The 26416-nt window shown below is 53.3% G+C and overlaps 1 protein-coding gene across 3 annotated transcripts in view; it reads right to left on the bottom strand.

Annotated features, from left to right (window-relative positions):
* Positions 1–26416, bottom strand: part of nudt14 (nudix (nucleoside diphosphate linked moiety X)-type motif 14) — a 160025-nt gene that overhangs the window by 56284 nt on the left and 77325 nt on the right. For all 3 annotated transcript variants that reach the window (XM_086002588.1, XM_086002591.1, XM_086002589.1), the window contains one exon: positions 17000–17043. In XM_086002588.1, coding sequence (XP_085858714.1) covers positions 17000–17043 — 44 coding nt within the window. The remainder of the gene's footprint in view (positions 1–16999; positions 17044–26416) is intronic.

The following is a 26416-nucleotide window of genomic DNA, read 5'->3' as shown; positions in this document are numbered from 1 at the left end:
TGCTACAGTGAGGGGTGTGGGGTATATCAGTGTTACAGTGAGGCATGTGGGGTATATCAGTGTTACAGTGAGGGGTGTGGGGTATATCAGTGTTACAGTGAGGGATGTCGGGTATATCAGTGTGTTACAGTGAGGGGTGTTGGGTATATCAGAGAGTGTTACAGTGAGGGGTGTTGGGTATATCAGTGTTACAGTGAGGGGTGTCGGGTATATCAGTGTGTTACAGTGAGGGGTGCTGGGTATATCAGAGTGTTACAGTGAGGGGTGTGGGGTAGATCAGAGTGTGTTACAGTGAGGGGTATATCAGTGTTACAGTGAGGGGTGTGGGGTATATCAGAGTGTTACAGTGAGGGGTGTAGGGTAGATCAGAGTGATACAGTGAGGGGTGTGGGTTATATCGGAGTGTTACACTTCGGGGTGTGGGGTATATCAGAGTGTTACAGTGAGGGGTGTGGGGTATATCAGAGTGTTACAGTGAGGGGTGTGGGGTATATCAGTGTGTTACAGTGAGGGGTGTGGGGTATATCTGTGTTACAGTGAGGGGTGTGAGGTATATCAGTGTGTTACAGTGAGGGGTGTGGGGTATATCAGTGTGTTACAGTGAGCGGTGTGGGGTATATCAGTGTGTTACAGTGAGGGGTGTGGGGTATATCAGTGTGTTACAGTGAGGGGTGTGGGGTATATTAGTGTTACAGTGAGGGGTGTGGGGTATATCAGTGTTACAGTGAGGGGTGTGGTGTATATCAGTATGTTACAGTGAGGGGTGTGGGGTATATCAGTGTTACAGTGAGGGGTGTGGGGTATATCAGTGTTACAGTGAGGGGTGCGGGGTATATCAGTGTTACAGTGAGGGGTGTGGGGTATATCAGTGTGTTACAGTGAGGGGTGTGGGGTATATCAGAGTGTTACAGTGAGGGGTGTGGAGTATATCAGTGTTACAGTGAGGGGTGTGGGGTATATCAGTGTGTTACAGTGAGGGGTGTGGGGTATATCAGAGAGTGTTACAGTGAGGGGTGTGGTGTATATCACAGTGTTACAGTGAGGGGCGTGGTGTATATCACAGTGTTACAGTGAGGGGTGTGGGGTATATCAGAGAGTGTTACAGTGAGGGGTGTGGGGTATATCAGAGTGTGTTACAGTGAGGGGTGTGGGGTATTATCAGAGAGTGTTACAGTGAGGGGTGTGGGGTATATCAGAGTGTTAGTGAGGGGTGTGGGGTATATCAGAGTGTTACAGGGAGGGGTGTGGGGTATGTCAGAGTGTTACAGTGAGGGGTGTGGGGTATGTCAGAGTGTTACAGTGAGGGGTGTGGGGTATATCAGAGTGTTACAGTGAGGGATGTGGGGTATATCAGTGTTACAGTGAGTGGTGTGGAGTATATCAGTGTTACAGTGAGGGGTGTGGGGTACATCAGTGTTACAGTGAGGGGTGTGGGGTATATCAGTGTTACAGTGAGGGGTGTGGGGTATACTAGAGAATTATAGTGAGGGGTGTGGGGTATATCAGTGTGTTACAGTGAGGGGTGTGGGGTATATCAGAGTGTTACAGTGAGGGGTATATCAGTGTTACAGTGAGGGGTGTGGGGTATATCAGTGTGTTACAGTGAGGGGTGTGGGGTATATCAGTGTTACAGTGAGGGGTGTGGGGTATATCAGAGTGTTACAGTGAGGGGTGTGGGGTATATCAGTGTTACAGTGAGGGGTGTGGGGTATATCAGAGTGTTACAGTGAGGGGTGTGGGGTATATCAGTGTTACAGTGAGGGGTGTGGGGTATATCAGAGTGTTACAGTGAGAGGTGTGGGGTATATCAGAGTGTTACAGTGAGGGGTGTCGGGTATATCAGAGTGTTACAGTGAGGGGTGTGGGGTATATCAGTGTTACAGTGAGGGGTGTGGGGTATATCAGAGTGTTACAGTGAGGGGTGTGGGGTATATCAGAGTGTTACAGTGAGGGGTGTGGGGTATATCAGAGTGTTACAGTGAGGGGTGTGGGGTATATCAGAGTGTTACAGTGAGGGGTGTCGGGTATATCAGAGTGTTACAGTGAAGGGTGTGGGGTATATCAGTGTTACAGTGAGGGGTGTGGGGTATATCAGTGTTACAGTGAGGGGTGTGGGGTATATCAGTGTTACCGTGAGGGGTGTGGGGTATATCAGTGTTACCGTGAGGGATGTGGGGTATATCAGTGTTACCGTGAGGGGTGTGGGGTATATCAGTGTTACAGTGAAGGGTGTGGGGTATATCAGTGTTACAGTGAGGGGTGTGGGGTATATCAGTGTTACCGTGAGGGGTGTGGGGTATATCAGTGTTACAGTGAGTGGTGTGGGGTATATCAGTGTTGCAGTGAGGGGTGTGGGGTATATCAGTGTTACCGTGAGGGGTGTGGGGTATATCAGTGTTACCGTGAGGGGTGTGGGGTATATCAGAGTGTGTATTAGTCAGGGCATAAATCAGGAAAGGATTATTTTTTTTAAACTCGGATGTGCAGATTAATACTGATTTTGAAATCTTACTGGATCACAAACGTCCCACTAGAGTAGCTATTTTGCATGATGTTGAAGTAAAACAAAAATATTATTTTTTAAATCCCACCCTGCAGTCGGGCTGCTCAGAGGTGCTGCTGCTTCTAGTAAAAGCATCAAGTGGTTTCCGAAGCCGAGACCCAGCAATGAAACCTGACGCTCCTCTCCACAGGCTTCAAGCCAGGTGCTGCGTTAGAAAAAGAAATGTACTTTTATGAAGCAAAATTAACAGCGCAGCAATTTCATAGCAGTCTCTGGGTTAGGGAGAGAGATTAAAAAACTATCAACCAGGGTTCCCGGTTACTGTTAAGCAAGTCCCGCCAAACATGCATACACAAAGGCATTTGGGAACAGGTTTAGCTCGGACAGTTCCTTCATTGCAAAACAGCCAATTGAGTATCTGTCTCACACACACAGAATGGCCAGATGCACAAAGTATGAGGGAGGGAGATCGTCAGAGACAGAGATGAGGGGAGAGAGAGACAGGGGGACAAAGAGAGAGAGAGAGACAGACACAGAGGGAAGGGTGAGAGTGAGAGAGACAGAGGAGAAAGAGAGAGGAAAGAGAGACCGAGGGAGGGTAGAGTGATTTATAAAGGTTTACAATAGCTTCTTTGCATTTGCACTCTGTGCCTCTATTATTAAAGAAAGACTTGCATTTCTATAGCGCCTTTCACAACCACCGAACGTCTCAAAGCGCTTTACAGCCAATGAGGTACTTTTTGAAGTGTAGTCACTGTTGTAATGTAGGAAACGCGGCAGCCAATTTGCGCACAGCAAGCTCCCACAAATAGCAATGTGATAATGACCAGAAAATCTGTTTTTGTTATGTTGGTTGAGGGATAAATATTAGCCCAGGACACCAGGGAGAACGCCCCTGCTCTTCTTCGAAATAGTGCCATGGGATCTTTTACGTCCACCCGAAAGAGCAGACGGGGCCTCGGTTTAACGTCTCATCCGAAAGATGGCACCTCCGACAGTACAGCACTCCCTCAGCACTGCACTGGGAGTGTCAGCCTAGCTTTATGTGCACAAGTCCCTGGAGTGGGACTTGAACCCACAACCTTCTGACTCAGAGCGAGTGTGTCACCAACTGAGCCACAACTGACACATAAAGACAAGTATCCCGTATGCTTTTTTAACAGCTTTATCAACTTGTCCTGCCACCTTCAAAGATTTGTGTATGTAAATCCCCAGTCTCTCTCTTCCTGCACCCCCATAGAAAAATTTCTTGAGATTAAAAAAAAACGCTCTGGGAAGGCACCGGGATCTTACATAGAACGTACAGCCCAGAAACAGGCCATTCGGCCCAACTAGTCCATGCCGGTGTTTCTGCTCCACACGAGCCTCCTCCCACCCTACTTCATCACACCCCATCAACATATCCTTCTATTCCTTTCCCCCTCATATGTTTATCTAGCTTCCTCTTAAATGCATCTATGCTATTTGCCTCAACCACTCCCTGTGGTAGCGAGTTCCACATTCTCACCACTCTCTGAGGAGTGGGCCTTTGGCATAGCGATAGCATCCCCGCCGCTGGGCCAGAAGGCGTAGGGTTTCGAACCCCGCTCCAGACAGTCCCGGCAAGTGGAGTCGGAGCTCTGGCTCTAAATTCTGGGTTGACATCCAGCAGGATACTTGCGTCCGTGGGTATGGGTGGCGCCCCCCCTCGTATGGGTTGTGGGAGCCCGTAAAACCCTCCCGCCATAGGACTAACCACCCTAATGGCTGGTACGAAGATGGTTATGGTCACGGAAGGAGCGTTAATCGTGGCCAGAAATCCTTCCACCACTTCATACAGTTCCCCAAAGGGAACAGTGTGAAGACACGTACGACAACGACCACTCTCTGGGTAAAGAAGTTTCTCTTGAATTCCCTATTGGATTTATTAGTGACTATCTTATATTCATGGTCTGTAGTTTTGGTTTCCCCCATGAGTGGAAACATCTTCTCTACATCTACCCTATCAAACCCTTTCATAATCTTAAATACATGGGGGGGGATAGAACATAAGAACATAAGAAATAGGAGCAGGAGTCGGCCATTTGGCCCTTCGAGCCTGCTCCACCATTCAATGAGATCATGGCTGATCTTCTGCCTCAACTCCATTCACCGGCCCTATCGCCACATCCCTTGATGCCCTTCCTAGTCAGAAATCTATCGACTTCTGTTTTGAATATACCCAATGACTGAGCCTCCACAGCCCTCTGGGGTAGAGAATTCCAAAGATTCACCACCCTCTGTGTGAAGAAATTTCTTCTCATCTCAGTCCTGAATGGCCTACCCTTTATCCTGAGGCTGTGGCCCCTGGTTCCAGATTCCTCAGCCAAGGGAAACATTCTCCCAGCATCCATCCTATCAAGCCCTGTAATAATTTTGTATGGTTCAATGAGATCCCCTCTCATTCTTCATAATTCAAGAGAATACAGGCCTAGTTTACTCAATCTCTTCTCATACGACAGTCCTGCCATCCCAGGAATCAATCTCATGAACCTTCATTGCACTCCCTCTATGGCAAGTATATCCTTCCTTAGGTAAGGAGACCAAAATTGTACACAGTACTCCAGGTGTGGTCTCACCAAGGCCCTGTATAATTGGAGTTAGACTTCTTCACTCCTGTACTCAAATCCTCTTGTAATGAACCAGGATCTCTTGGTGATCTCTAAGGATCAGTTGCACACTGCCTTACCAACTGAGCCATTGTAGAGTTATCATAGAATCATTGAAACTTACAGGAGGCCATTCGGCCCGTCGTGCCTGTGCTGTCTCTTTGAAAGAGCAGTGGTGCTCAGTCCCAAAGCCCCGCTTTCTGTGGGGAACCCTGTCAGTGCCTCATCCTCCAGGACCGTCCAACTCCCTTTTAAAATTATTTATGCAATCAGCTTCCACCACCTGTTCAGGTCGAGCGTTCCCGATCCCCACAACTCTGAGTGAAAACATTTCTCCTCATCTCCCCTCTAGAACTTTTACCAATAATTTTGAATCTGTGACCTCTGGTTATTGACCCACTCGCCAGAGGGAATCGTTTTTCCCTCTCTACTCGATCAAAACCTCATCATCTGGAAAACCTCTATTAGCTCACCTTCTCTGCTCCAAGGAGAACGGTCCTGACTTTTCCAACCTCTCCTCATAACTGAAGTCCCTCATCCCTGGTAACATCCTGGTAAACCTCCTCTGCACCCTTTCTAAGGCCTTTACATCTTTCCTGAAGTCTGGGGCCCAGAATTGTCCACAATACCCCAGCTGAGGCCTAACCAGTGATTTATAAAGTTCTAACATGATCTCATTGCTTTTATATTCTATTCCTCTATTTATAAACCCAATAACCCATATGCTTTTTTAACCACCTTATCAACTTGCTGTGCCGCCTTTAAGGATTTGTGTATATGGACACCAAGGTCTCTCTGCTCATCTACACTTTTCAAACGCGTGCCATTATAGGGTACTATCTTTCCATATTAGTCCTCATTTAGTGCATCACTTCACACGTCTCTGCATTGAACTCTATTTGCCATGTTTCTGCCCATTTCACCATCCTGTCCATGTCAGCCTGAAGCCTATGACTATCTACTACTTTGCCAAGTTTCAAGAGGGTCTCATCATGGAGTATCCCTGAAACCTGGTCCCCAATGTACAATGCTTCACTGTACAGTATTGCTACATTATGTGGACATCTCCCCTTCCAAACCCCAGCATATTTCCTGCTCTTCAGATTAACACTTTGAACTGAACACCTGAACGTCGGCACTGGAGACAAGTACAGAAGCAATGGGATCTGTCATCGATCACAGCCAGACCTTCTCTTTTAAATGCTACATCAGTAATTTACCAAGCACCTACCATATCTCAAAGGTTTGTTTGGTCTTTCCTTGAACTCGATAGGGGCTTGAAACTGATCTGTGGAATTTTCAACATTCCCGCTTTGGGAGGCCAATATACTCAGCTTCACTCTGCTCTTCCACCCTCCCAGCCCTCACCCTCGTCTTCTCTTTGATATAATGTGTTTAACCTGTACCCGTTCCTACTACTTAATGCCTGTGAGAGGAGACATGCTCGAACAAAAGAAATAGTTAGCAATGTTTAGATTCTGAAATCCTGACTCGCCACTAGGAATTTAGATGGAGCAGTCAGTATTACAATTTCACTCATGCTTGTCCTGATTAAAGCTGCCTCAATGGGGTGGCCAAGACAGCGGGACACTTCCTCACATAGTGATACCCACCAACCTGGGCAATGGGTCACCTCCCCACACTGTGATACCCATCAACCCGGGCAATGGGTCACCTCCCCACACTGTGATACCCATCAACCTGGGCAATGGGTCACCTCCCCACACTGTGATACCCATCAACCCGGGCAATGGGTCACCTCCCCACACTGTGATACCCATCAACCTGGGCAATGGGTCACCTCCGATACCCACCAACCTGGGCAATGGGTCACCTCCCCACTCCGATACCCACCAACCTGGGCAATGGGTCACCTCCCCACTCCGATACCCACCAACCTGGGCAATGGGTCACCTCCCCACACTGTGATACCCACCAACCTGGGCAATGGGTCACCTCCCCACTCCGATACCCACCAACCTGGGCAATGGGTCACCTCCCCACACTGTGATACCCACCAACCTGGGCAATGGGTCACCTCCCCACTCCGATACCCACCAACCTGGGCAATGGGTCACCTCCCCACACTGTGATACCCACCAACCTGGGCAATGGGTCACCTCCCCACTCCGATACCCACCAACCTGGGCAATGGGTCACCTCCCCACACTGTGATACCCACCAACCTGGGCAATGGGTCACCTCCCCACTCCGATACCCACCAACCTGGGCAATGGGTCATCTCCCCACACTGTGATACCCACCAACCTGGGCAATGGGTCACCTCCCCACACTGTGATACCCACCAACCTGGGCAATGGGTCACCTCCCCACACTGTGATACCCACCAATCTGGGCAATGGGTCACCTCCCCACTCCTATACCCACCAACCCGGGCAATGGGTCACCTCCCCACACTGTGATACCCATCAACCCGGGCAATGGGTCACCTCCCCACACTGTGATACCCATAAACCTGGGCAAAGGGTCACCTCCCCACACTGTGATACCCACCAACCTGGGCAATGGGTCACCTCCCCACACTATGATACCCACCAACCCGGGCAATGGGTCACCTCCCCACTCCGATACCCATCAACCTGGGCAATTGGGCACCTCCCCACACTGTGATACCCACCAACCCGGGCAATGGGTCACCTCCCCACACTGTGATACCCACCAACCTGGGCAATGGGTCACCTCCCCACTCCGATACCCACCAACCTGGGCAATGGGTCACCTCCCCACTCCGATACCCATCAACCTGGGCAATGGGTCACCTCCCCACACTGTGATACCCACCAACCCGGGCAATGGGTCACCTCCCCACACTGTGATACCCACCAACCTGGGCAATGGGTCACCTCCCCACACTGTGATACCCATCAACCTGGGCAATGGGTCACCTCCCCACACTGTGATACCCACCAACCCGGGCAATGGGTCACCTCCCCACACTGTGATACCCACCAACCTGGGCAATGGGTCACCTCCCCACACTGTGATACCCACCAACCCAGACAATGGGTCACCTCCCCACACTGTGATACCCACCAACCTGGGCAATGGGTCACCTCGCCACACTGTGATACCCATCAACCCGGACAATGGGTCACCTCCCCACACTGTGATACCCACCAACCTGGGCAATGGGTCACCTCGCCACACTGTGATACCCATCAACCCGGACAATGGGTCACCTCCCCACACTGTGATACCCACCAACCCGGGCAATGGGTCACCTCCCCACACTGTGATACCCACCAACCCGGACAATGGGTCACCTCCCCACACTGTGATACCCACCAACCTGGGCAATGGGTCACCTCCCCACACTGTGATACCCACCAACCCGGGCATGGGTCACCTCCCCACACTGTGATACCCACCAACCCGGGCAATGGGTCACCTCCCCACACTGTGATACCCACCAACCTGGGCAATGGGTCACCTCCCCACTCCGATACCCACCAACCTGGGCAATGGGTCACCTCCCCACTCCGATACCCATCAACCTGGGCAATGGGTCACCTCCCCACACTGTGATACCCACCAACCCGGGCAATGGGTCACCTCCCCACACTGTGATACCCACCAACCTGGGCAATGGGTCACCTCCCCACACTGTGATACCCATCAACCTGGGCAATGGGTCACCTCCCCACACTGTGATACCCACCAACCCGGGCAATGGGTCACCTCCCCACACTGTGATACCCACCAACCTGGGCAATGGGTCACCTCCCCACACTGTGATACCCACCAACCCAGACAATGGGTCACCTCCCCACACTGTGATACCCACCAACCTGGGCAATGGGTCACCTCGCCACACTGTGATACCCATCAACCCGGACAATGGGTCACCTCCCCACACTGTGATACCCACCAACCTGGGCAATGGGTCACCTCGCCACACTGTGATACCCATCAACCCGGACAATGGGTCACCTCCCCACACTGTGATACCCACCAACCCGGGCAATGGGTCACCTCCCCACACTGTGATACCCACCAACCCGGACAATGGGTCACCTCCCCACACTGTGATACCCACCAACCTGGGCAATGGGTCACCTCCCCACACTGTGATACCCACCAACCCGGGCATGGGTCACCTCCCCACACTGTGATACCCATCAACCTGGGCAATGGGTCACCTCCCCACACTGTGATACCCATCAACCCGGGCAATGGGTCACCTCCCCACACTGTGATACCCACCAACCTGGGCAATGGGTCACCTCCCCACACTGTGATACCCATCAACCTGGGCAATGGGTCACCTCCCCACACTGTGATACCCATCAACCCGGGCAATGGGTCACCTCCCCACACTGTGATACCCACCAACCCGGGCATGGGTCACCTCCCCACACTGTGATACCCATCAACCTGGGCAATGGGTCACCTCCCCACACTGTGATACCCATCAACCCGGGCAATGGGTCACCTCCCCACACTGTGATACCCACCAACCTGGGCAATGGGTCACCTCCCCACACTGTGATACCCATCAACCTGGGCAATGGGACACCTCCCCACTCCGATACCCACCAACCTGGGCAATGGGACACCTCCCCACTCCGATACCCACCAACCCGGGCAATGGGTCACCTCCCCACACTGTGATACCCATCAACCTAGGCATTGGGACACCTCCCCACACTGTGATACCCATCAACCTGGGCAATGGGTCACCTCCCCACACTGTGATACCCATCAATCTGGGCAATGGGTCACCTCCCCACACTGTGATACCCATCAATCTGGGCAATGGGTCACCTCCCCACACTGTGATACCCATCAATCTGAGCAATGGGTCACCTCCCCACACTGTGATACCCATCAACCTGGGCAATGGGTCACCTCCCCACACTGTAATACCCATCAACCTGGGCAATGGGTCACCTCCCCACACTGTGATACCCATCAATCTGGGCAATGGGTCACCTCCCCACACTGTGATACCCATCAATCTGAGCAATGGGTCACCTCCCCACACTGTGATACCCATCAACCTGGGCAATGGGTCACTTCCCCACACTGTAATACCCATCAACCTGGGCAATGGGTCACCTCCCCACTCCGATACCCACCAACCTGGGCAATGGGTCACCTCCCCACACTGTAATACCCATCAACCTGGGCAATGGGTCACCTCCTGGGATGGCAGGAATGACGTATGAGGAGAGATTGGGTCGACTGGGCTTATACTCACTGGAGTTTAGAAGAATGAGAGGGGATCTCATTGAAACTTATAAAATTCTAACAGGACTAGACAGACTAGATGCAGGAAGGATGTTCCCGATGGTCGGGGAGTCCAGAACCAGGGGTCACAGTCTAAGGATAAGGGGTAAGCCATTTAGGACAGAGATGAGGAGGAATTTCTTCACCCAGAGAGTGGTGAACCTGTGGAATTCTCTACCAAAGAAGGCAGTAGAGGCCAATTCATTAAATATATTCAAGAAGGAGTTAGATATATTTCTTAAGGCTAAAGGGATCAAGGGATATGGGGAGAAAGCAGGGACAGGATACTGAGTTTGGATGATCAGCCATGATCTCATTAAATGGTGGAGCAGGCTCGAGGGGCCGAATGGCCTACTCCTGCTCCTATCTTCTATGTTTCTATGTATCTCCCCACACTGTGACATCCACCAACCTGGGCAATGGGTCACCTCCCCACACTGTGATACCCACCAACCTGGGCAATGGGTCACCTCCCCACACTGTGATACCCATCAACCTGGGCAATGGGTCACCTCCCCACACTGTGATACCCACCAACCTGGGCAGAGGGACACCGCCGCACACTGTGATACCCACCAATGTGGGCAACAGTCCCATTGCCCAGGTTGGTGGGTATCATAGTGTGAGGCAATGTCCCTTTACCCAGGTTGCTGGGTGTCACAGTGTGACTCCACTTCAAAAAAGTACTTCATTGGTTGTAAAGCGCTTTGAGACGTTCGGCGGTCGTGAAAGGCGCAATAGAAATGTAAGTCTTTCTTTTCTTTCTATTACAATCGCCGAATCCCAACAACATCCTGGGGGTCACCACTGACCAAAAACTGGACCAGCCACATAAGTACTGTGGCAACAAGAGCAGATCAGAGGCTGGGTATTCTGTGGCGAGTGTCTCACCTCCTGACTCCCCAAAGCCTTTCCACCATCTACAAGACACAAGTCAGGAGTGTGATGGAATACTCTCCACTTGCCTGGATGAGTGCAGCTCCAACAACACTCAAGAATCTCGCGCCATCCAGGACAAAGCAGCCCGCTTGGTTGGCACCCCATCCACCACCTTAAACATTCACTCCCTCCACCACCAGCGCACCGTGGCTGCAGTGTGAGCCATCTACTAAATGCACTGCAGCAACTCGCCAAGGCTTCTTCGGCAGCACCTCCCAAACCCACGACCTCTTCCACCTAGAAGGACAAGGGCAGCAAGTGCGTAGGAATACCACCACCTCCAAGTTCCCCTCCAAGTTACACACCAACCTGACTTGAAAATGTATCAGCCGTTCCTTCATCATCGCTGGGTCAAAATCCTGGGACTCGCTCCCTAACAGCACTGTGGGAGCACCTTCACCACACGGACTGCAGCGGTTCAAGGCGGCGGCTCACCACCACCTTCTCAAGGGCAGTTAGGGATGGGCAATAAATGCTGGCCTTGCCAGCGACGCCCACATCCCAGGAACTAATTTAAAAAAAGGATATGGGTGACACTGTGTAATGAAATCTGTTTGTCTTGATCCTGTATTCGTTTTGCACTCATGTATATTACCCTCCCCCACTGTGTATAGTTTCACTTCCTCTTTCCCGACTAACCTGGGAGGTTCCAGGTCTTGGCTCTCGGCTCCGCCCCTGACTTCTCTTACATAAAGATCCCAGGATCTGTATGACTCTTTCCTGTGAACCAGTCGGCGTGTTGAGATGTTAGCTCTGATCTTAGTGATTAAAAGCCAACTTGTTTAAGTCTATAACTTCTAGTTTTGTGGTTATTGAAGGCCCATCAATTTTAATCACTAAAGAATACTAGGATGGATCGACTCCTAAAACCAGAGCGTCTGGACTTGGATCCACATTCTGCTGAAGCATCAAATCAATTTGGACACTGGCTCAAATGCTTCGAACTCTTCGCGGGGGCCTCATCCGCTAGCGAGGTAGATAAACTGAGTCTACTGACTACTCGCATAAGTCATCGGATTTATTCGTTCATCCGGGACGCCACCTCTTACACGGAGGCCATCACTATCCTGAAGGCCCAATACCAGAGGCCGGTAAACAAAGTGTACGCCAGACATCTGCTGGCTACATGCAGGCAGCGACCAGAGGAATCAATGGACGATTTCTTACAGGGCCTAAAGGACCTGGTCCGGGACTGTAACTGCAAGGCCGTGACGGCCAACGCGTACTCTGACGAATTGGTCCACGATTCCTTCATCACGGGCCTCAAATCGAATTATATCCGGCAGAGACTGCTGGAGAAGGAGGTCCTGGACTTAAAAAAGGCAGTGGCCACTGCGCGATCGCTGGACGTGGCCCAGAAAAACTCTGACTCTTATTCTTCCGGCCATGCAGCCCTCACCGCCTCGTGCGCGCCGAGGGGGCCGCCATCTTGGAATCAGCCATCTTCCCCATCCAGGTCTCAGACCAGCTCTACGCCGCCGGAGTCCCCACACAGAAGTTCACCCAGGAGTCCTACTACAGCGGCAATGTCTCGAGGCCCGAAATGCTACTTCTGCGGCCAGGCCAAGCACCCCAGACAACGATGCCCAGCGAAGGACGCTACATGCTTCAAATGTAAGAAAAAGGGGCATTTTAGCAAAGTCTGCAGGGGGAATCCGATTTCCAACTCCGTCACCGCCTCGTGCGTGCCGTGCGGGCCGCTATCTTGGGATCCGCCATCTTTTCCCGACACAACGGCCGCCCAGGGCCCAACAGTGGCTTCGATCACGGTGGATCAAGCCAGGCCACACCCGTTGACAAAATCCATGATGGACATACAGGTAAACGGGAATTTAACGAAATGTTTAATTGACTGTGGGAGTACCGAGAGTTTTATCCACCCTAGCCTGGTACGGCGGCACTCATTAACGGTAACCCCTACACGGAGCAGAATTGCTATGGCTGCTAAGCCCCACACTTCGGACATTTTGGGCTGTGTGGTAACACTGACTGTAAAAGGCACGGACTACAAGGATTTTAAACTCCTCGTGATGCCAGAACTCTGTGTTAATGTAATCTTGGGCCTGGACTTCCAGTGCCACCACGAAAGTGTCACGCTAGCATATGGCGGGTCCCAGCCGCCACTCACAGTCTGTGGCCTATCAGCCTTAAAAATCAGCCCGCCCTCTTTATTCGCTAATCTCGCTCCGAACTGTAGGCCCATAGCGACCAAAAGTAGACGGTACAGTCTGGAAGACAGACACTTTATCAAGGCGGAAGTGGACAGACTCCTGCGGGAAGGCATTATTGAATGCAGTACCAGCCCGTGGCGTGCCCAAGTAGTCATAGTTAAAAATGGCGAAAAGAAACGGATGGTAATTGACTACAGCCAGACTGTTAATATTTATACCCAGCTGGACGCCTACCCTTTACCCCGCACGGTGGCATAGTGGTTAGCACTGTTGCCTCACAGCGCCAGGGACCCGGGTTCGAATCCGGCCTCAGGCGACTGTCTGTGTGGAGTTTGCACATTCTCCCCGTGTTTGCGTGGGTTTACTCCGGGTGCTCCGGTTTCCTCCCACAGTCCAAAGATGTGCAGGTTAGGTTGATTGGCTATGATAAATTGACCCTTAGTGTTAGGGGGATTAAATACGTGGGGTTACGGGGATAGGGTGGGATAACTGTTGGTGTAGGGGTTACGGGGATCGGGTGGGATATGTGTCGGTGCAGGCTCGATGGGCCGAAATGGCCTCTATCTGCACTGTGGGGTTTCTGTGATTCTGTGATATCAGAAATGGTCAACCAGATTGCGCAATACCGAGTTTTCTCGACTATCGACCTCAAATCCGCGTATCACCAGCTCCCCATTAGAACGGAGGACCGCCCATACACCGCCTTCGAGGCGAACGGGCGCCTCTGCCATTTTCTCAGAGTGCCCTTCGGAGTAACAAATGGGGTCTCGGTCTTCCAACGTGAGATGGACCGCATGGTTGACGAGAATAAACTACAAGCTACCTACCCCTATCTGGACAATGTCACTATCTGCGGGCACAACCAGCAAGACCACGATCTAAATCTTGCGAGATTTTTAAAAACTGCCCTAAAGCTGAATTTAACCTACAACGAAGACAAATGTGTCTTCAACACAACCCGTCTCTATCCTCGGCTGTGTGGTGGAAGATGGGGTAATTGGACCGGACCCTGACCGATTACGCCCCCTAAAGGAACTGCCCCTGCCACACAATCCCAAAGCCTTAAAAAGGTGCCTGGGATTTTTTTCGTATTATGCTCAATGGGTGCCCAATTACTCTGATAAGGCCCGACCCCTCATTAAATCGACGTCCTTCCCACTATCAGCTGAAGCTCGGGAGGCTTTCACTAGTATTAAACAGGACATTGAAAGGGCTGCAGTGTGTGCAGTGGACGAATGCATTCCCTTTCAAGTCAAAAGCGATGCGTCAGACTTTGCCTTAGCTGCGACCCTCAATCAGGCTGGGAGACCTGTGGCCTTCTTCTCCCGAACCCTTCAGGGACCTGAAATTAGGCACTCTTCTGTCGAGAAGGAGGCACAGGCTATAGTGGAGGCAGTGCGGCACTGGAGACACTACCTAGCCGGCAAACGTTTCACCCTGCTCACCGACCAGCGGTCGGTGGCTTTCATGTTTAATAACAAAGGGGGAAAATCAAGAATGACAAAATACTCAGGTGGAGGATCGAACTATCCACGTTCGACTATGATATTATGTACAGGCCGGGAGCCCTTAATGAACCCCCAGACGCCCTATCGCGGGGAATGTGTGCCAGCATTCATATGGACAAATTACAGGGTCTCCACAACGACCTCTGTCACCCAGGGGTCACCCGACTATACCATTTTATAAAGTCCCGCAATCTGCCCCACTCCATCGAAGAGGTCAGGGCAATGACCAGAGCCTGCCGCATCTGTGCGGAATGCAAGCCTCGTTTCTACAGGCCTGACCGTGCACACCTTATCAAAGCCACACGGCCATTCGAGCGCCTAAGTCTGGACTTCAAGGGACCCCTTCCCTCTGCCGACCGTAACGTATACTTCCTCAATATCATTGATGAATATTCCCGCTTCCCCTTCGCCATTCCCTGCCCAGACATGACCAGTGCCATGGTCATCAAGTGTCTCTGTAATCTATTCTGCATGTTTGGCATGCCGAACTACACACACAGCGATAGGGGGACGTCATTCATGAGTGACGAGCTGCGCCAGTTCTTGCTCTCGAAGGGGATAGCCACTAGCAGAACCACTAGCTACAACCCCCGGGGTAATGGGCAAGTGGAAAGGGAGAATGCTACTGTTTGGAAGGCTGTCACGTTAGCCTTAAAGTCAAAAGGCCTTCCGACCTCCCGCTGGCAGGAAGTCCTCCCAGACGTGCTCCACTCCATAAGGTCTCTGTTATGTACTGCCACTAACGCTACCCCTCACGAAAAGATGTTCGTTTTCCCCCGGAAATCCACCTCGGGCATATCTCTACCCGCGTGGCTGACGTCTCCGGGGACAGTACTATTGCGGAAGCACGTGAGAGGCCATAAAACGGACCCCCTTGTGGAAAAGGTACAGCTCCTCCATGCAAACCCTCAGTACGCCTATATCGAATACTCTGACGGGCGAGAGGACACTGTTTCCATAAAAGACCTCGCTCCCTCGGGGAGCGGAGAGAACGATGGGAGACTACCCGATGAAGACCTACACTACAAAGAGACAGGACGCCCAGAGGTATCAATACCCAACTTTAACCTGGAGGACACTGCAGATAACGTGGAAGACACTGCGGAGGCCCGGACAGCGGAGGAACCAGAATCCACTCCCCTAGAGGCACCCCAACCGGCTTTGCGCCGATCACTGAGAACTGCAAAACCTCCTGACAGACTCACTTATACCAACTTTTAAGAAACATCACCCCGATGGACTAAATCTATAGAAGGGGTGAATGTAATGAAATCTGTTTGTCTTGATCCTGTATTCGTTTTGCACTCATGTATATTACCCTCCCCCACTGTGTATAGTTTCACTTCCTCTTTCCCGACTAACCTGGGAGGTTCCAGGTCTTGGCTCTTGGCTCCGCCCCTGACTTCTCTTACATAAAGATCCCAGGATCTGTATGACTCATTCCCGTGAACCAGTCGGCGTGTTGAGATGTTAGCTCTGATCTTAGTGATTAAAAGCCAACTTGTTTAAGTCTATAACTTCTAATTTTGTGGTTATTGAAGGCCCATCACACTGACATGCCAGTATTTATTTTCAATCTCCAGCTGCACTGACGGCATTAAGAATCAAGTAAAAAGCAGAGACTGGAGTCACGTGTAGGCCAGACCAGATAGGGGTGGCCTGCTCCCTTCCCCAAAGGATATTAGTGAACCAGCTGGGATCATGGTCCGCTGTTCTGCAGGCAAACATTCTGCCCACGCTCTGTCCAGAATCGCAAATCAGGACTCGAAATGTGGGCAACTTTTCAGAGGACAGCAGGTTCCCATGGCACTGGAGCCCAGGCAGAGTCAGTACCGACGAGGAAGGAGGGGGAAAACTAGAGGCAAGAAAAGTCCTGATAATTCGGCAGGAAAGCTCCATGTAAATATTATCTCACCGCCTGCAGTGAGGACAAGACGGTCTGATGTATGTGGGCAAAAATAATGCTGAGTTATAGTGACAGCATTTCAAGGAGAAACTCACCTGTCATGTGTTTTCATGAAGTCCCAGTGCTTCCTGGTGCCGTTCTGCAAGAGAGACAAAAACACATTTTAATCATGTATAATAATCATAATCATAATCAACTTTATTGTCATTGTTAGTGCACAAGTGCAGTACAACGAAACGTAGGCTTGCGGCTCCCGAGAGTGTACATTTGGAGACATTTAAACATACAACATTCATTTGGCTTGTAATACATTAACATAAACATAATGGCCCAGAACTTGGTGTCGGGGGCTTGCCGCGCGTGCAAGCCCCCGATCTGCACTCACCCTGCGCGCTGACATCTGAAGCCCGGGCCTGTTTGCATTTCCTGTCACAGGCCCGGTTCAGCTGTCAGCGCGCAGTGCTTACCTGATCCAGCGGCGTAGTTAGTGCAATGTGCCGGCTGGGATCAGGTGAGCACTGTACAACCAATCAGGGGAGGGGAAGGTTCATTCATGAGATTGAGAGTAAGAACTGTCAAACTCATGAAAACTACGGGGGCCCAAAACACTATTTAAACTTTAAATAAAAATTTAAAAAACATCCCAATCATTAAATTAAGTATAAATAAGTTTAAAAAAATAATTTAAACAATAATTTTTTTTTTTGAAAAAAAGAAATTTTTAATAAAAAGGGTCTAAAACTAAACTTACCTTATTGTAGATTCTTTAAAATAATAAACCTGTGGGAAAAAAAATTCTAAACTGCACTAAAACACCACTTACCTGTAAAAATAAATACTTACGTGTGCTTTTTACAAGCGTAAAGACCGGAGGCCTTTACACATGCGCAAATCCCCCAAAACAGAGGAAATCCAAGACGCACGCGCTGCCCCCTACAGCGCACGCGCTAGCCTCTTCACCTCTTGGGTTAGAGGAGAGGAAATGCCGGTTTTCAGCGCATGCGCTGTGCATGCTGAAAACCGGCATTTCCTCCGGCCAGACGCGGGAGTACCCCTTCCGTACTCACGCGTTTGGGGAGGAATTACTGCCCCAATAAAGTGCATTGGCAGATGTGCAGGCTTTAGAGTTTGTCTGTGGAGTTCAGTAGGATGACAGCCCTGGGAAAGAAGCTGTTCCTAAATCTGGTCGTTCGGGTGCGAATGCATCTGTAGCGTCTCCCAGATGGCAGGAGGGCGAACAGATTGTGGCTGGGGTGGGTAGGGTCTTTGATGATGGTCCGTGACCTCCGTAAACAGCGTTTCTGGTATATGTGCTCTATGGTCGGTAGATCCAAAGTGAGGGGAGCATACAGTTGTCAGATGTGTTGTTCTTACCTGAACTAAGTGAAACTCTCACAATAGGAGGAATTTCCTAAACAAGCACCGTTTCTGCCTGGGAGCGGCATCAGGTGGCGAGCACTGGGAGTGCCGCACTGTACCTGGTGTAGGGCACTGGGAGTGCCGCACTGTACCAGGTGTAGGGCGCTGGGAGTGTCGCACTGTAGCAGGTGTAGGGCGCTGGGAGTGTCGCACTATACCAGGTGTAGGGCGCTGGGAGTGTCGCACTGTAGCAGGTGTAGGGCACTGGGAGTGTCGCACTATACCAGGAGTAGGGCGCTGGGAGTGTCGCACTGTAGCAGGGGTAGGGCGCTGGGAGTGTCGCACTGTACCAGGGGTAGGGCGCTGGGAGTGCCGCACTGTACCAGGCGTAGGGCGCTGGGAGTGTCGCACTATACCAGGTGTAGGGCGCTGGGAGTGTCGCACTGTGGCAGGTGTAGGGCACTGGGAGTGTCGCACTATACCAGGAGTAGGGCACTGGGAGTGCCGCACTGTACCAGGTGTAGGGCGCTGGGAGTGCCGCACTGTACCAGGAGTAGGGCGCTGGGAGTGCCGCACTGTACCAGGTGTAGGGCGCTGGGAGTGCCGCACTGTACCAGGCGTAGGGCGCTGGGAGTGCCGCACTGTACCAGGCGTAGGGTGCTGGGAGTGCCGCACTGTACCTGGTGTAGGGCGCTGGGAGTGCCGCACTGTACCTGGTGTAGGGCGCTGGGAGTGCCGCACTGTACCAGGCGTAGGGCGCTGGGAGTGCCGCACTGTACCAGGGGTAGGGCGCTGGGATTGCCACACTGTACCCGGGGTAGGGCACTGGGAGTGCCGCACTGTACCAGGCGTAGGGCACTGGGAGTGTCGCACTGTACCAGGTGTAGGGCGCTGGGAGTGCCGCACTGTACCAGGTGTAGGGCACTGGGAGTGCCGCACTGTACCAGGCGTAGGGCACTGGGAGTGCCGCACTGTACCAGGTGTAGGGCGCTGGGAGTGCCGCACTGTACCAGGCGTAGGGCACTGGGAGTGTCGCACTGTACCAGGTGTAGGGCACTGGGAGTGTCGCACTGTACCAGGTGTAGGGCGCTGGGAGTGCCGCACTGTACCAGGCGTAGGGCACTGGGAGTGCCGCACTGTACCAGGGGTAGGGCGCTGGGAGTGCCGCACTGTACCAGGTGTAGGGCACTGGGAGTGCCGCACTGTACCAGGTGTAGGGCGCTGGGAGTGTCGCACTGTACCAGGTGTAGGGCGCTGGGAGTGCCGCACTGTACCAGGGGTAGGGCGCTGGGAGTGCCGCACTGTACCAGGGGTAGGGCACTGGGAGTGCCGCACTGTACCAGGGGTAGGGCGCTGGGAGTGCCGCACTGTACCAGGTGTAGGACGCTGGGAGTGCTGCACTGTACCAGGGGTAGGGCGCTGGGAGTGCCGCACTGTACCAGGCGTAGGGCGCTGGGAGTGCCGCACTGTACCAGGGGTAGGGCGCTGGGAGTGCCGCACTGTACCAGGTGTAGGGCACTGGGAGTGCCGCACTGTACCAGGCGTAGGGCGCTGGGAGTGTCGCACTGTACCAGGTGTAGGGCACTGGGAGTGCCGCACTGTACCAGGGGTAGGGCGCTGGGAGTGCCGCACTGTACCAGGTGTAGGACGCTGGGAGTGCCGCACTGTACCAGGGGTAGGGCGCTGGGAGTGCCGCACTGTACCAGGCGTAGGGCGCTGGGAGTGCCGCACTGTACCAGGGGTAGGGCGCTGGGAGTGCCGCACTGTACCAGGTGTAGGGCACTGGGAGTGCCGCACTGTACCAGGCGTAGGGCGCTGGGAGTGTCGCACTGTACCAGGTGTAGGGCACTGGGAGTGTCGCACTGTACCCGGTGTACGACGCTGGCCATGCCGCACTGTACCAGGTGTAGGGCACTGGGGGTGCCGCACTGTACCTGGTGTAGGGCACTGGCGGCGCTGCACTGTACCCGGTGTAGGGCACTGGGAGTGTCGCACTATACCAGGAGTAGGGCACTGGGAGTGTCGCACTGTGCCAGGCGTAGGGCACTGGGAGTGCCGCACTGTACCAGGGGTAGGGCGCTGGGAGTGTCGCACTGTACCCGGTGTACGACGCTGGCCGTGCCGCACTGTACCAGGTGTAGGGCACTGGGAGTGTCGCACTGTACCAGGCGTAGGGCACTGGGAGTGCCGCACTGTACCAGGTGTAGGGCACTGGGAGTGCCGCACTATACCAGGGGTAGGGCACTGGGAGTGCCGCACTGTACCAGGTGTAGGGCACTGGGAGTGCCGCACTGTACCAGGTGTAGGGCACTGGGAGTGTCGCACCTTACCAGGCGTAGGGCGCTGGGATTGCCGCACTGTACCAGGCGTAGGGCGCTGGGAGTGTCGCACTGTACCAGGTGTAGGGCACTGGGAGTGTCGCACCTTACCAGGTGTAGGGCACTGGGAGTGCCGCACTGTACCAGGCGTAGGGCACTGGGAGTGCCGCACTGTACCAGGCGTAGGGCACTGGGAGTGCCGCACTGTACCAGGCGTAGGGCACTGGGAGTGCCGCACTGTACCAGGTGTAGGGCACTGGGAGTGTCGCACTGTACCAGGTGTAGGGCGCTGGGAGTGTCGCACTGTACCAGGCGTAGGGCACTGGGAGTGTCGCACTGTACCAGGCGTAGGGCGCTGGGAGTGCCGCACTGTACCAGGCGTAGGGCGCTGGGAGTGCCGCACTGTACCTGGTGTAGGGCGCTGGGAGTGCCGCACTGTACCAGGCGTAGGGCGCTGGGAGTGCCGCACTGTACCAGGGGTAGGGCGCTGGGATTGCCACACTGTACCCGGGGTAGGGCACTGGGAGTGCCGCACTGTACCAGGCGTAGGGCACTGGGAGTGTCGCACTGTACCAGGTGTACGGCGCTGGGAGTGCCGCACTGTACCAGGTGTAGGGCACTGGGAGTGCCGCACTGTACCAGGCGTAGGGCACTGGGAGTGCCGCACTGTACCAGGTGTAGGGCGCTGGGAGTGCCGCACTGTATCAGGCGTAGGGCACTGGGAGTGCCGCACTGTACCAGGTGTAGGGCACTGGGAGTGCCGCACTGTACCAGGTGTAGGGCGCTGGGAGTGTCGCACTGTACCAGGTGTAGGGCGCTGGGAGTGCCGCACTGTACCAGGGGTAGGGCGCTGGGAGTGCCGCACTGTACCAGGTGTAGGGCACTGGGAGTGCCGCACTGTACCAGGGGTAGGGCGCTGGGAGTGCCGCACTGTACCAGGTGTAGGACGCTGGGAGTGCCGCACTGTACCAGGGGTAGGGCGCTGGGAGTGCCGCACTGTACCAGGCGTAGGGCGCTGGGAGTGCCGCACTGTACCAGGGGTAGGGCGCTGGGAGCGCCGCACTGTACCAGGTGTAGGGCACTGGGAGTGCCGCACTGTACCAGGCGTAGGGCGCTGGGAGTGTCGCACTGTACCAGGTGTAGGGCGCTGGGAGTGCCGCACTGTACCAGGGGTAGGGCGCTGGGAGTGCCGCACTGTACCAGGTGTAGGACGCTGGGAGTGCCGCACTGTACCAGGGGTAGGGCACTGGGAGTGCCGCACTGTACCAGGCGTAGGGCGCTGGGAGTGCCGCACTGTACCAGGGGTAGGGCGCTGGGAGTGCCGCACTGTACCAGGTGTAGGGCACTGGGAGTGCCGCACTGTACCAGGCGTAGGGCGCTGGGAGTGTCGCACTGTACCAGGTGTAGGGCACTGGGAGTGCCGCACTGTACCAGGGGTAGGGCGCTGGGAGTGTCGCACTGTACCCGGTGTACGACGCTGGCCGTGCCGCACTGTACCAGGTGTAGGGCACTGGGGGTGCCGCACTGTACCTGGTGTAGGGCACTGGCGGCGCTGCACTGTACCCGGTGTAGGGCACTGGGAGTGTCGCACTATACCAGGAGTAGGGCACTGGGAGTGTCGCACTGTGCCAGGCGTAGGGCACTGGGAGTGCCGCACTGTACCAGGGGTAGGGTGCTGGGAGTGTCGCACTGTACCCGGTGTACGACGCTGGCCGTGCCGCACTGTACCAGGTGTAGGGCACTGGGAGTGTCGCACTGTACCAGGCGTAGGGCACTGGGAGTGCCGCACTGTACCAGGTGTAGGGCACTGGGAGTGCCGCACTATACCAGGGGTAGGGCACTGGGAGTGCCGCACTGTACCAGGTGTAGGGCACTGGGAGTGCCGCACTGTACCAGGTGTAGGGCACTGGGAGTGTCGCACCTTACCAGGCGTAGGGCGCTGGGAGTGCCGCACTGTACCAGGCGTAGGGCGCTGGGAGTGTCGCACTGTACCAGGTGTAGGGCACTGGGAGTGTCGCACCTTACCAGGTGTAGGGCACTGGGAGTGCCGCACTGTACCAGGCGTAGGGCACTGGGAGTGCCGCACTGTACCAGGCGTAGGGCACTGGGAGTGCCGCACTGTACCAGGTGTAGGGCACTGGGAGTGTCGCACTGTACCAGGTGTAGGGCGCTGGGAGTGTCACACTGTACCAGGCGTAGGGCACTGGGAGTGTCGCACTGTACCAGGCGTAGGGCGCTGGGAGTGCTGCACTGTACCAGGCGTAGGGCGCTGGGAGTGCCGCACTGTACCTGGTGTAGGGCGCTGGGAGTGCCGCACTGTACCAGGCGTAGGGCGCTGGGAGTGCCGCACTGTACCAGGGGTAGGGCGCTGGGATTGCCACACTGTACCCGGGGTAGGGCGCTGGGACTGCTGCATTGTACCCGGTGTAGGGCACTGGGAGTGCTGCACTGTACCAGGGGTAGGGCGCTGGGATTGCCACACTGTACCCGGGGTAGGGCGCTGGGACTGCTGCATTGTACCCGGTGTAGGGCACTGGGAGTGCTGCACTGTACCAGGGGTAGGGCACTGCGAGTGCTGCACTGTACCAGGGGTAGGGCACTGGGAGTGCTGCACTGTACCAGGGGTAGGACGCTGGGAGTGCCACACTGTACCAGGTGTAGGGCACTGGGAGTGCCGCACTCTACCAGGTGTAGGGCACTGGGAGTGCCGCACTCTACCAGGTGTAGGGCACTGGGAGTGCCGCACTCTACCAGGTGTAGGGCTCCGTGGGCGCAACAGATGTTAACTGCAGTAAAATCAGTCCACAGCTGCAATTTTCTGTGGGAAACTTTAAACAACATTACCCACCTGTGTCAGCAAAGGTGAGAGGAGGAAAATGAGAGAGGGAAACATGGTTATTTTTTGAGAGATTTTTACTAAGAAAAGAACACACATGTCAAATTCTAATACCATTAACAGTAATGGTCCTGCTAGAGATGGTCCTGAAACGCGCTGCCTGAAAGGGTGGTGGAAGCAGATTCAAGAGTAACTTTCAAAAGAGATTTGAATAAATACTTGAAGGGGAAATATTTGCAGGGCTATGGCGGGGGGGGATTCTTATTTCAAGGAGCTGGAACAGGCAAGATGAGCTGAATGGCCTCCTTCTATGCTCTATCATTCTATGATTCTGGAAAGGATGATTTGGGTGGGGGGGGTCAGGGGCTGGAGCCGGGGGGGCGGGGGGGGGGGAAAGAGGACCTTAGGCATCCAATATGGGAGATGTTCCTGGTGCTCAGGTTTAAGTTTTGAAAAGTCGAACCAGCAAATTTGATCGTAGCTGCAGTTTTTAAAAGAAACATAGAAACATAGAAGATAGGAGCAGGAGTAGGCCATTCGGCCCCTCGAGCCTGCTCCACCATTCAATGAGATCATGGCTGATCATCCAAATTCAGTACCCTGTCCCTGCTTTCTCCCCATATCCCTTGATCCCTTTAGCCTTAAAAAATATATCTAACTCCTTCTTGAATATATTTAATGAACTGGCCTCCACCGCCCTGTGTGGCAGAGAATTCCACAGGTTCACCACTCTCTGGGTGAAGAAATTCCTCCTCATCTCTGTCCTAAATGGCTTACCCCTTATCCTTAGACTGTGACCCCTGGTTCTGGATTGCCCCACCATCGGGAACATCCTTCCTGCATCTAGTCTGTCTAGACCTGTTAGAATTTTATAAGTTTCAATGAGATCCCGCTCATTCTTCTAAACTCTAGCGAGTATAAGCCCAATCGACCCAATCTCTCTTCATACGTCATTCCTGCCATCCCAGGTATCAGTCTGGTGAATCTTCGCTGCACTCCCTCCATGGCAAGAATATCCTTCCTCAGATAAGGCGACCAAAACTGCACACAATACTCAAGGTGTGGTCTCACCAAGGCCCTGTACAACTGCAGCAAGACATCCTTGTTCCTGTACTCGAATCCTCTCGCTACGAAGGCCAACATACCATTTGCCTTCATAACCGCCTGCTGCACCTGCATGCTTACCTTCAGCGGCTGGTGCACAAGGACACCCAGGTCTCTTTGCAATTCCCCTTCTCCCAATCTATTGCCGTTCAGATAATAATCTGCCTTCCTGTTTTTGTCACCAAAGTGGATAACCTCGCATTTATCCACATTATACTGCGTTTGCCATGCATCTGCCCAATCACCTAACCTGTCCAAATCATACTGGAGTTTCTCGGCATCCTCCTCACAGCACACACACCCACACAGCTTTGTGTCATCTGCAAACTTGGAGATATTACATCTAGTTCCCTCGTCGAGATCATTAATATATATTGTGAACAGCTGGGGTCCTAGCACCGATCCCTGCGGTACCCCACTAGTCACTGCCTGCCACTCGGAAAAAGACCCGTTTATTCCAACTCTTTGCTTCCTGTCTGCCAACCAGTTCTCTATCCAAGTCAGTACCTTACCACCGTAAAGAAATTCCCGTTCAGTCTGTATGTAGCTTCCTGCCAGCACAGGAGCAATCACCTGACCTCACATTCAGCGGGATGACCCTGATTCTACCCCAGACCAATCAGCATGGTGAAGGACACCATCAAAATGGAGAAGGGTGAAAGGGGAGTCGGCGAGCAGTGATGGGACTGAGGGAGCGAGGAGTTCCACGGAGAAGGGGAAAAAGTGGGATACGATGTTGATTCCATCACGGTGAGGACCTAGGGAGTGTGTAGGACGGGGGATTTGGAGCTTAAAGGGAACAAGAGAGGGAAGTTCAGAGGGGAACTGACAATAGTAATATTGCTGATGGAGAGAGAGAGAGGGGGAGGCAGGGAGATTGAAGGCTAGAGATCCGAGAACTGTCTTCAGGGTTAGTGGGTGAGGCAGAAATTATGTCAACATTCAATAATCTTGAATAAGGTTAGATTGGATAAATAGTTGGATGAAGGAAATAGGGATAAGGACAGGGTGGGTAAACATCATTAGGACTATTTGTTCACGTGGGAAGTAAACACTTGGGCCAAATGGTCTATTTCCGTGTTGTAACTTCTATGTATTCTATGAATCCAAAGATGCGCGGGTTAGGTTGATTGGCCATGATAAAAATTGGCCCTTAGTGTTAGGGGGGATTAAATATGTGGGGTTACGGGGATAGGGCTTGGGTGGGATGGCTGTCGGTGTAGGGACCGGGTGCTAGGGTTTGGATGATCAGCCATGATCTCGTTGAATGGCGGAGCAGGCTCGAAGGGCCGAATGGCCTACTCCTGCTCCTAGTTTCTATGTTTCTATGAATACAACTGACTTTTAAACTCCATATCCTATCCATTATCAAGAACATTTACTGCCATTTCTGTAACAAACCCAACATCCCTCCTGACTGCCACCCTCCATCAACCACAAATCATCCAAAGCTCCACCACCGATATCCAACCCCACTCGCTCATCACCCCCAGCCTCGCAGTCCTACATTGGCTCCTTGTTCCCCAGATCCAAAATTCTCGTCCTCACCTGCAAGCCCCCGCCATGGCCTCGTCCCACCCTACCTCTGTAACCATCCCCTCATGTGCCCTCCAGTACTCTGACTCCAGACTCCCCGCTAACCACCCCCCTCCTTGCTTTGCCACAAGTATAGCATTCAACCACATCTGTATAGCGCCATTAGCATCCAAATATGTCTGCAGACTCTTCACAGAGGTGTAATCAGACAAAGATGGACAGCGAGCCAAAGAAGGAGCTATTAGGAAGGGTGATCAAAAGCTTGGTCAAAGAGGTGGTGCCTAAGGAGCGTCAAAGCAGAAGAGGGAGGTGGAGAGACAGAGGTGTTTAGGGAGTGAATTGCAGAGCATGGAGCCCAA

Source organism: Somniosus microcephalus, chromosome 12 (genome assembly GCF_052327205.1).
Source record: "Somniosus microcephalus isolate GS21.2 chromosome 12, FLI_Smic_1.0, whole genome shotgun sequence".
NCBI lineage: Eukaryota > Metazoa > Chordata > Chondrichthyes > Squaliformes > Somniosidae > Somniosus > Somniosus microcephalus.
Note: the sequence above shows the minus strand (reverse complement) of the source record. Positions and strands in the feature narration are given on the sequence as shown.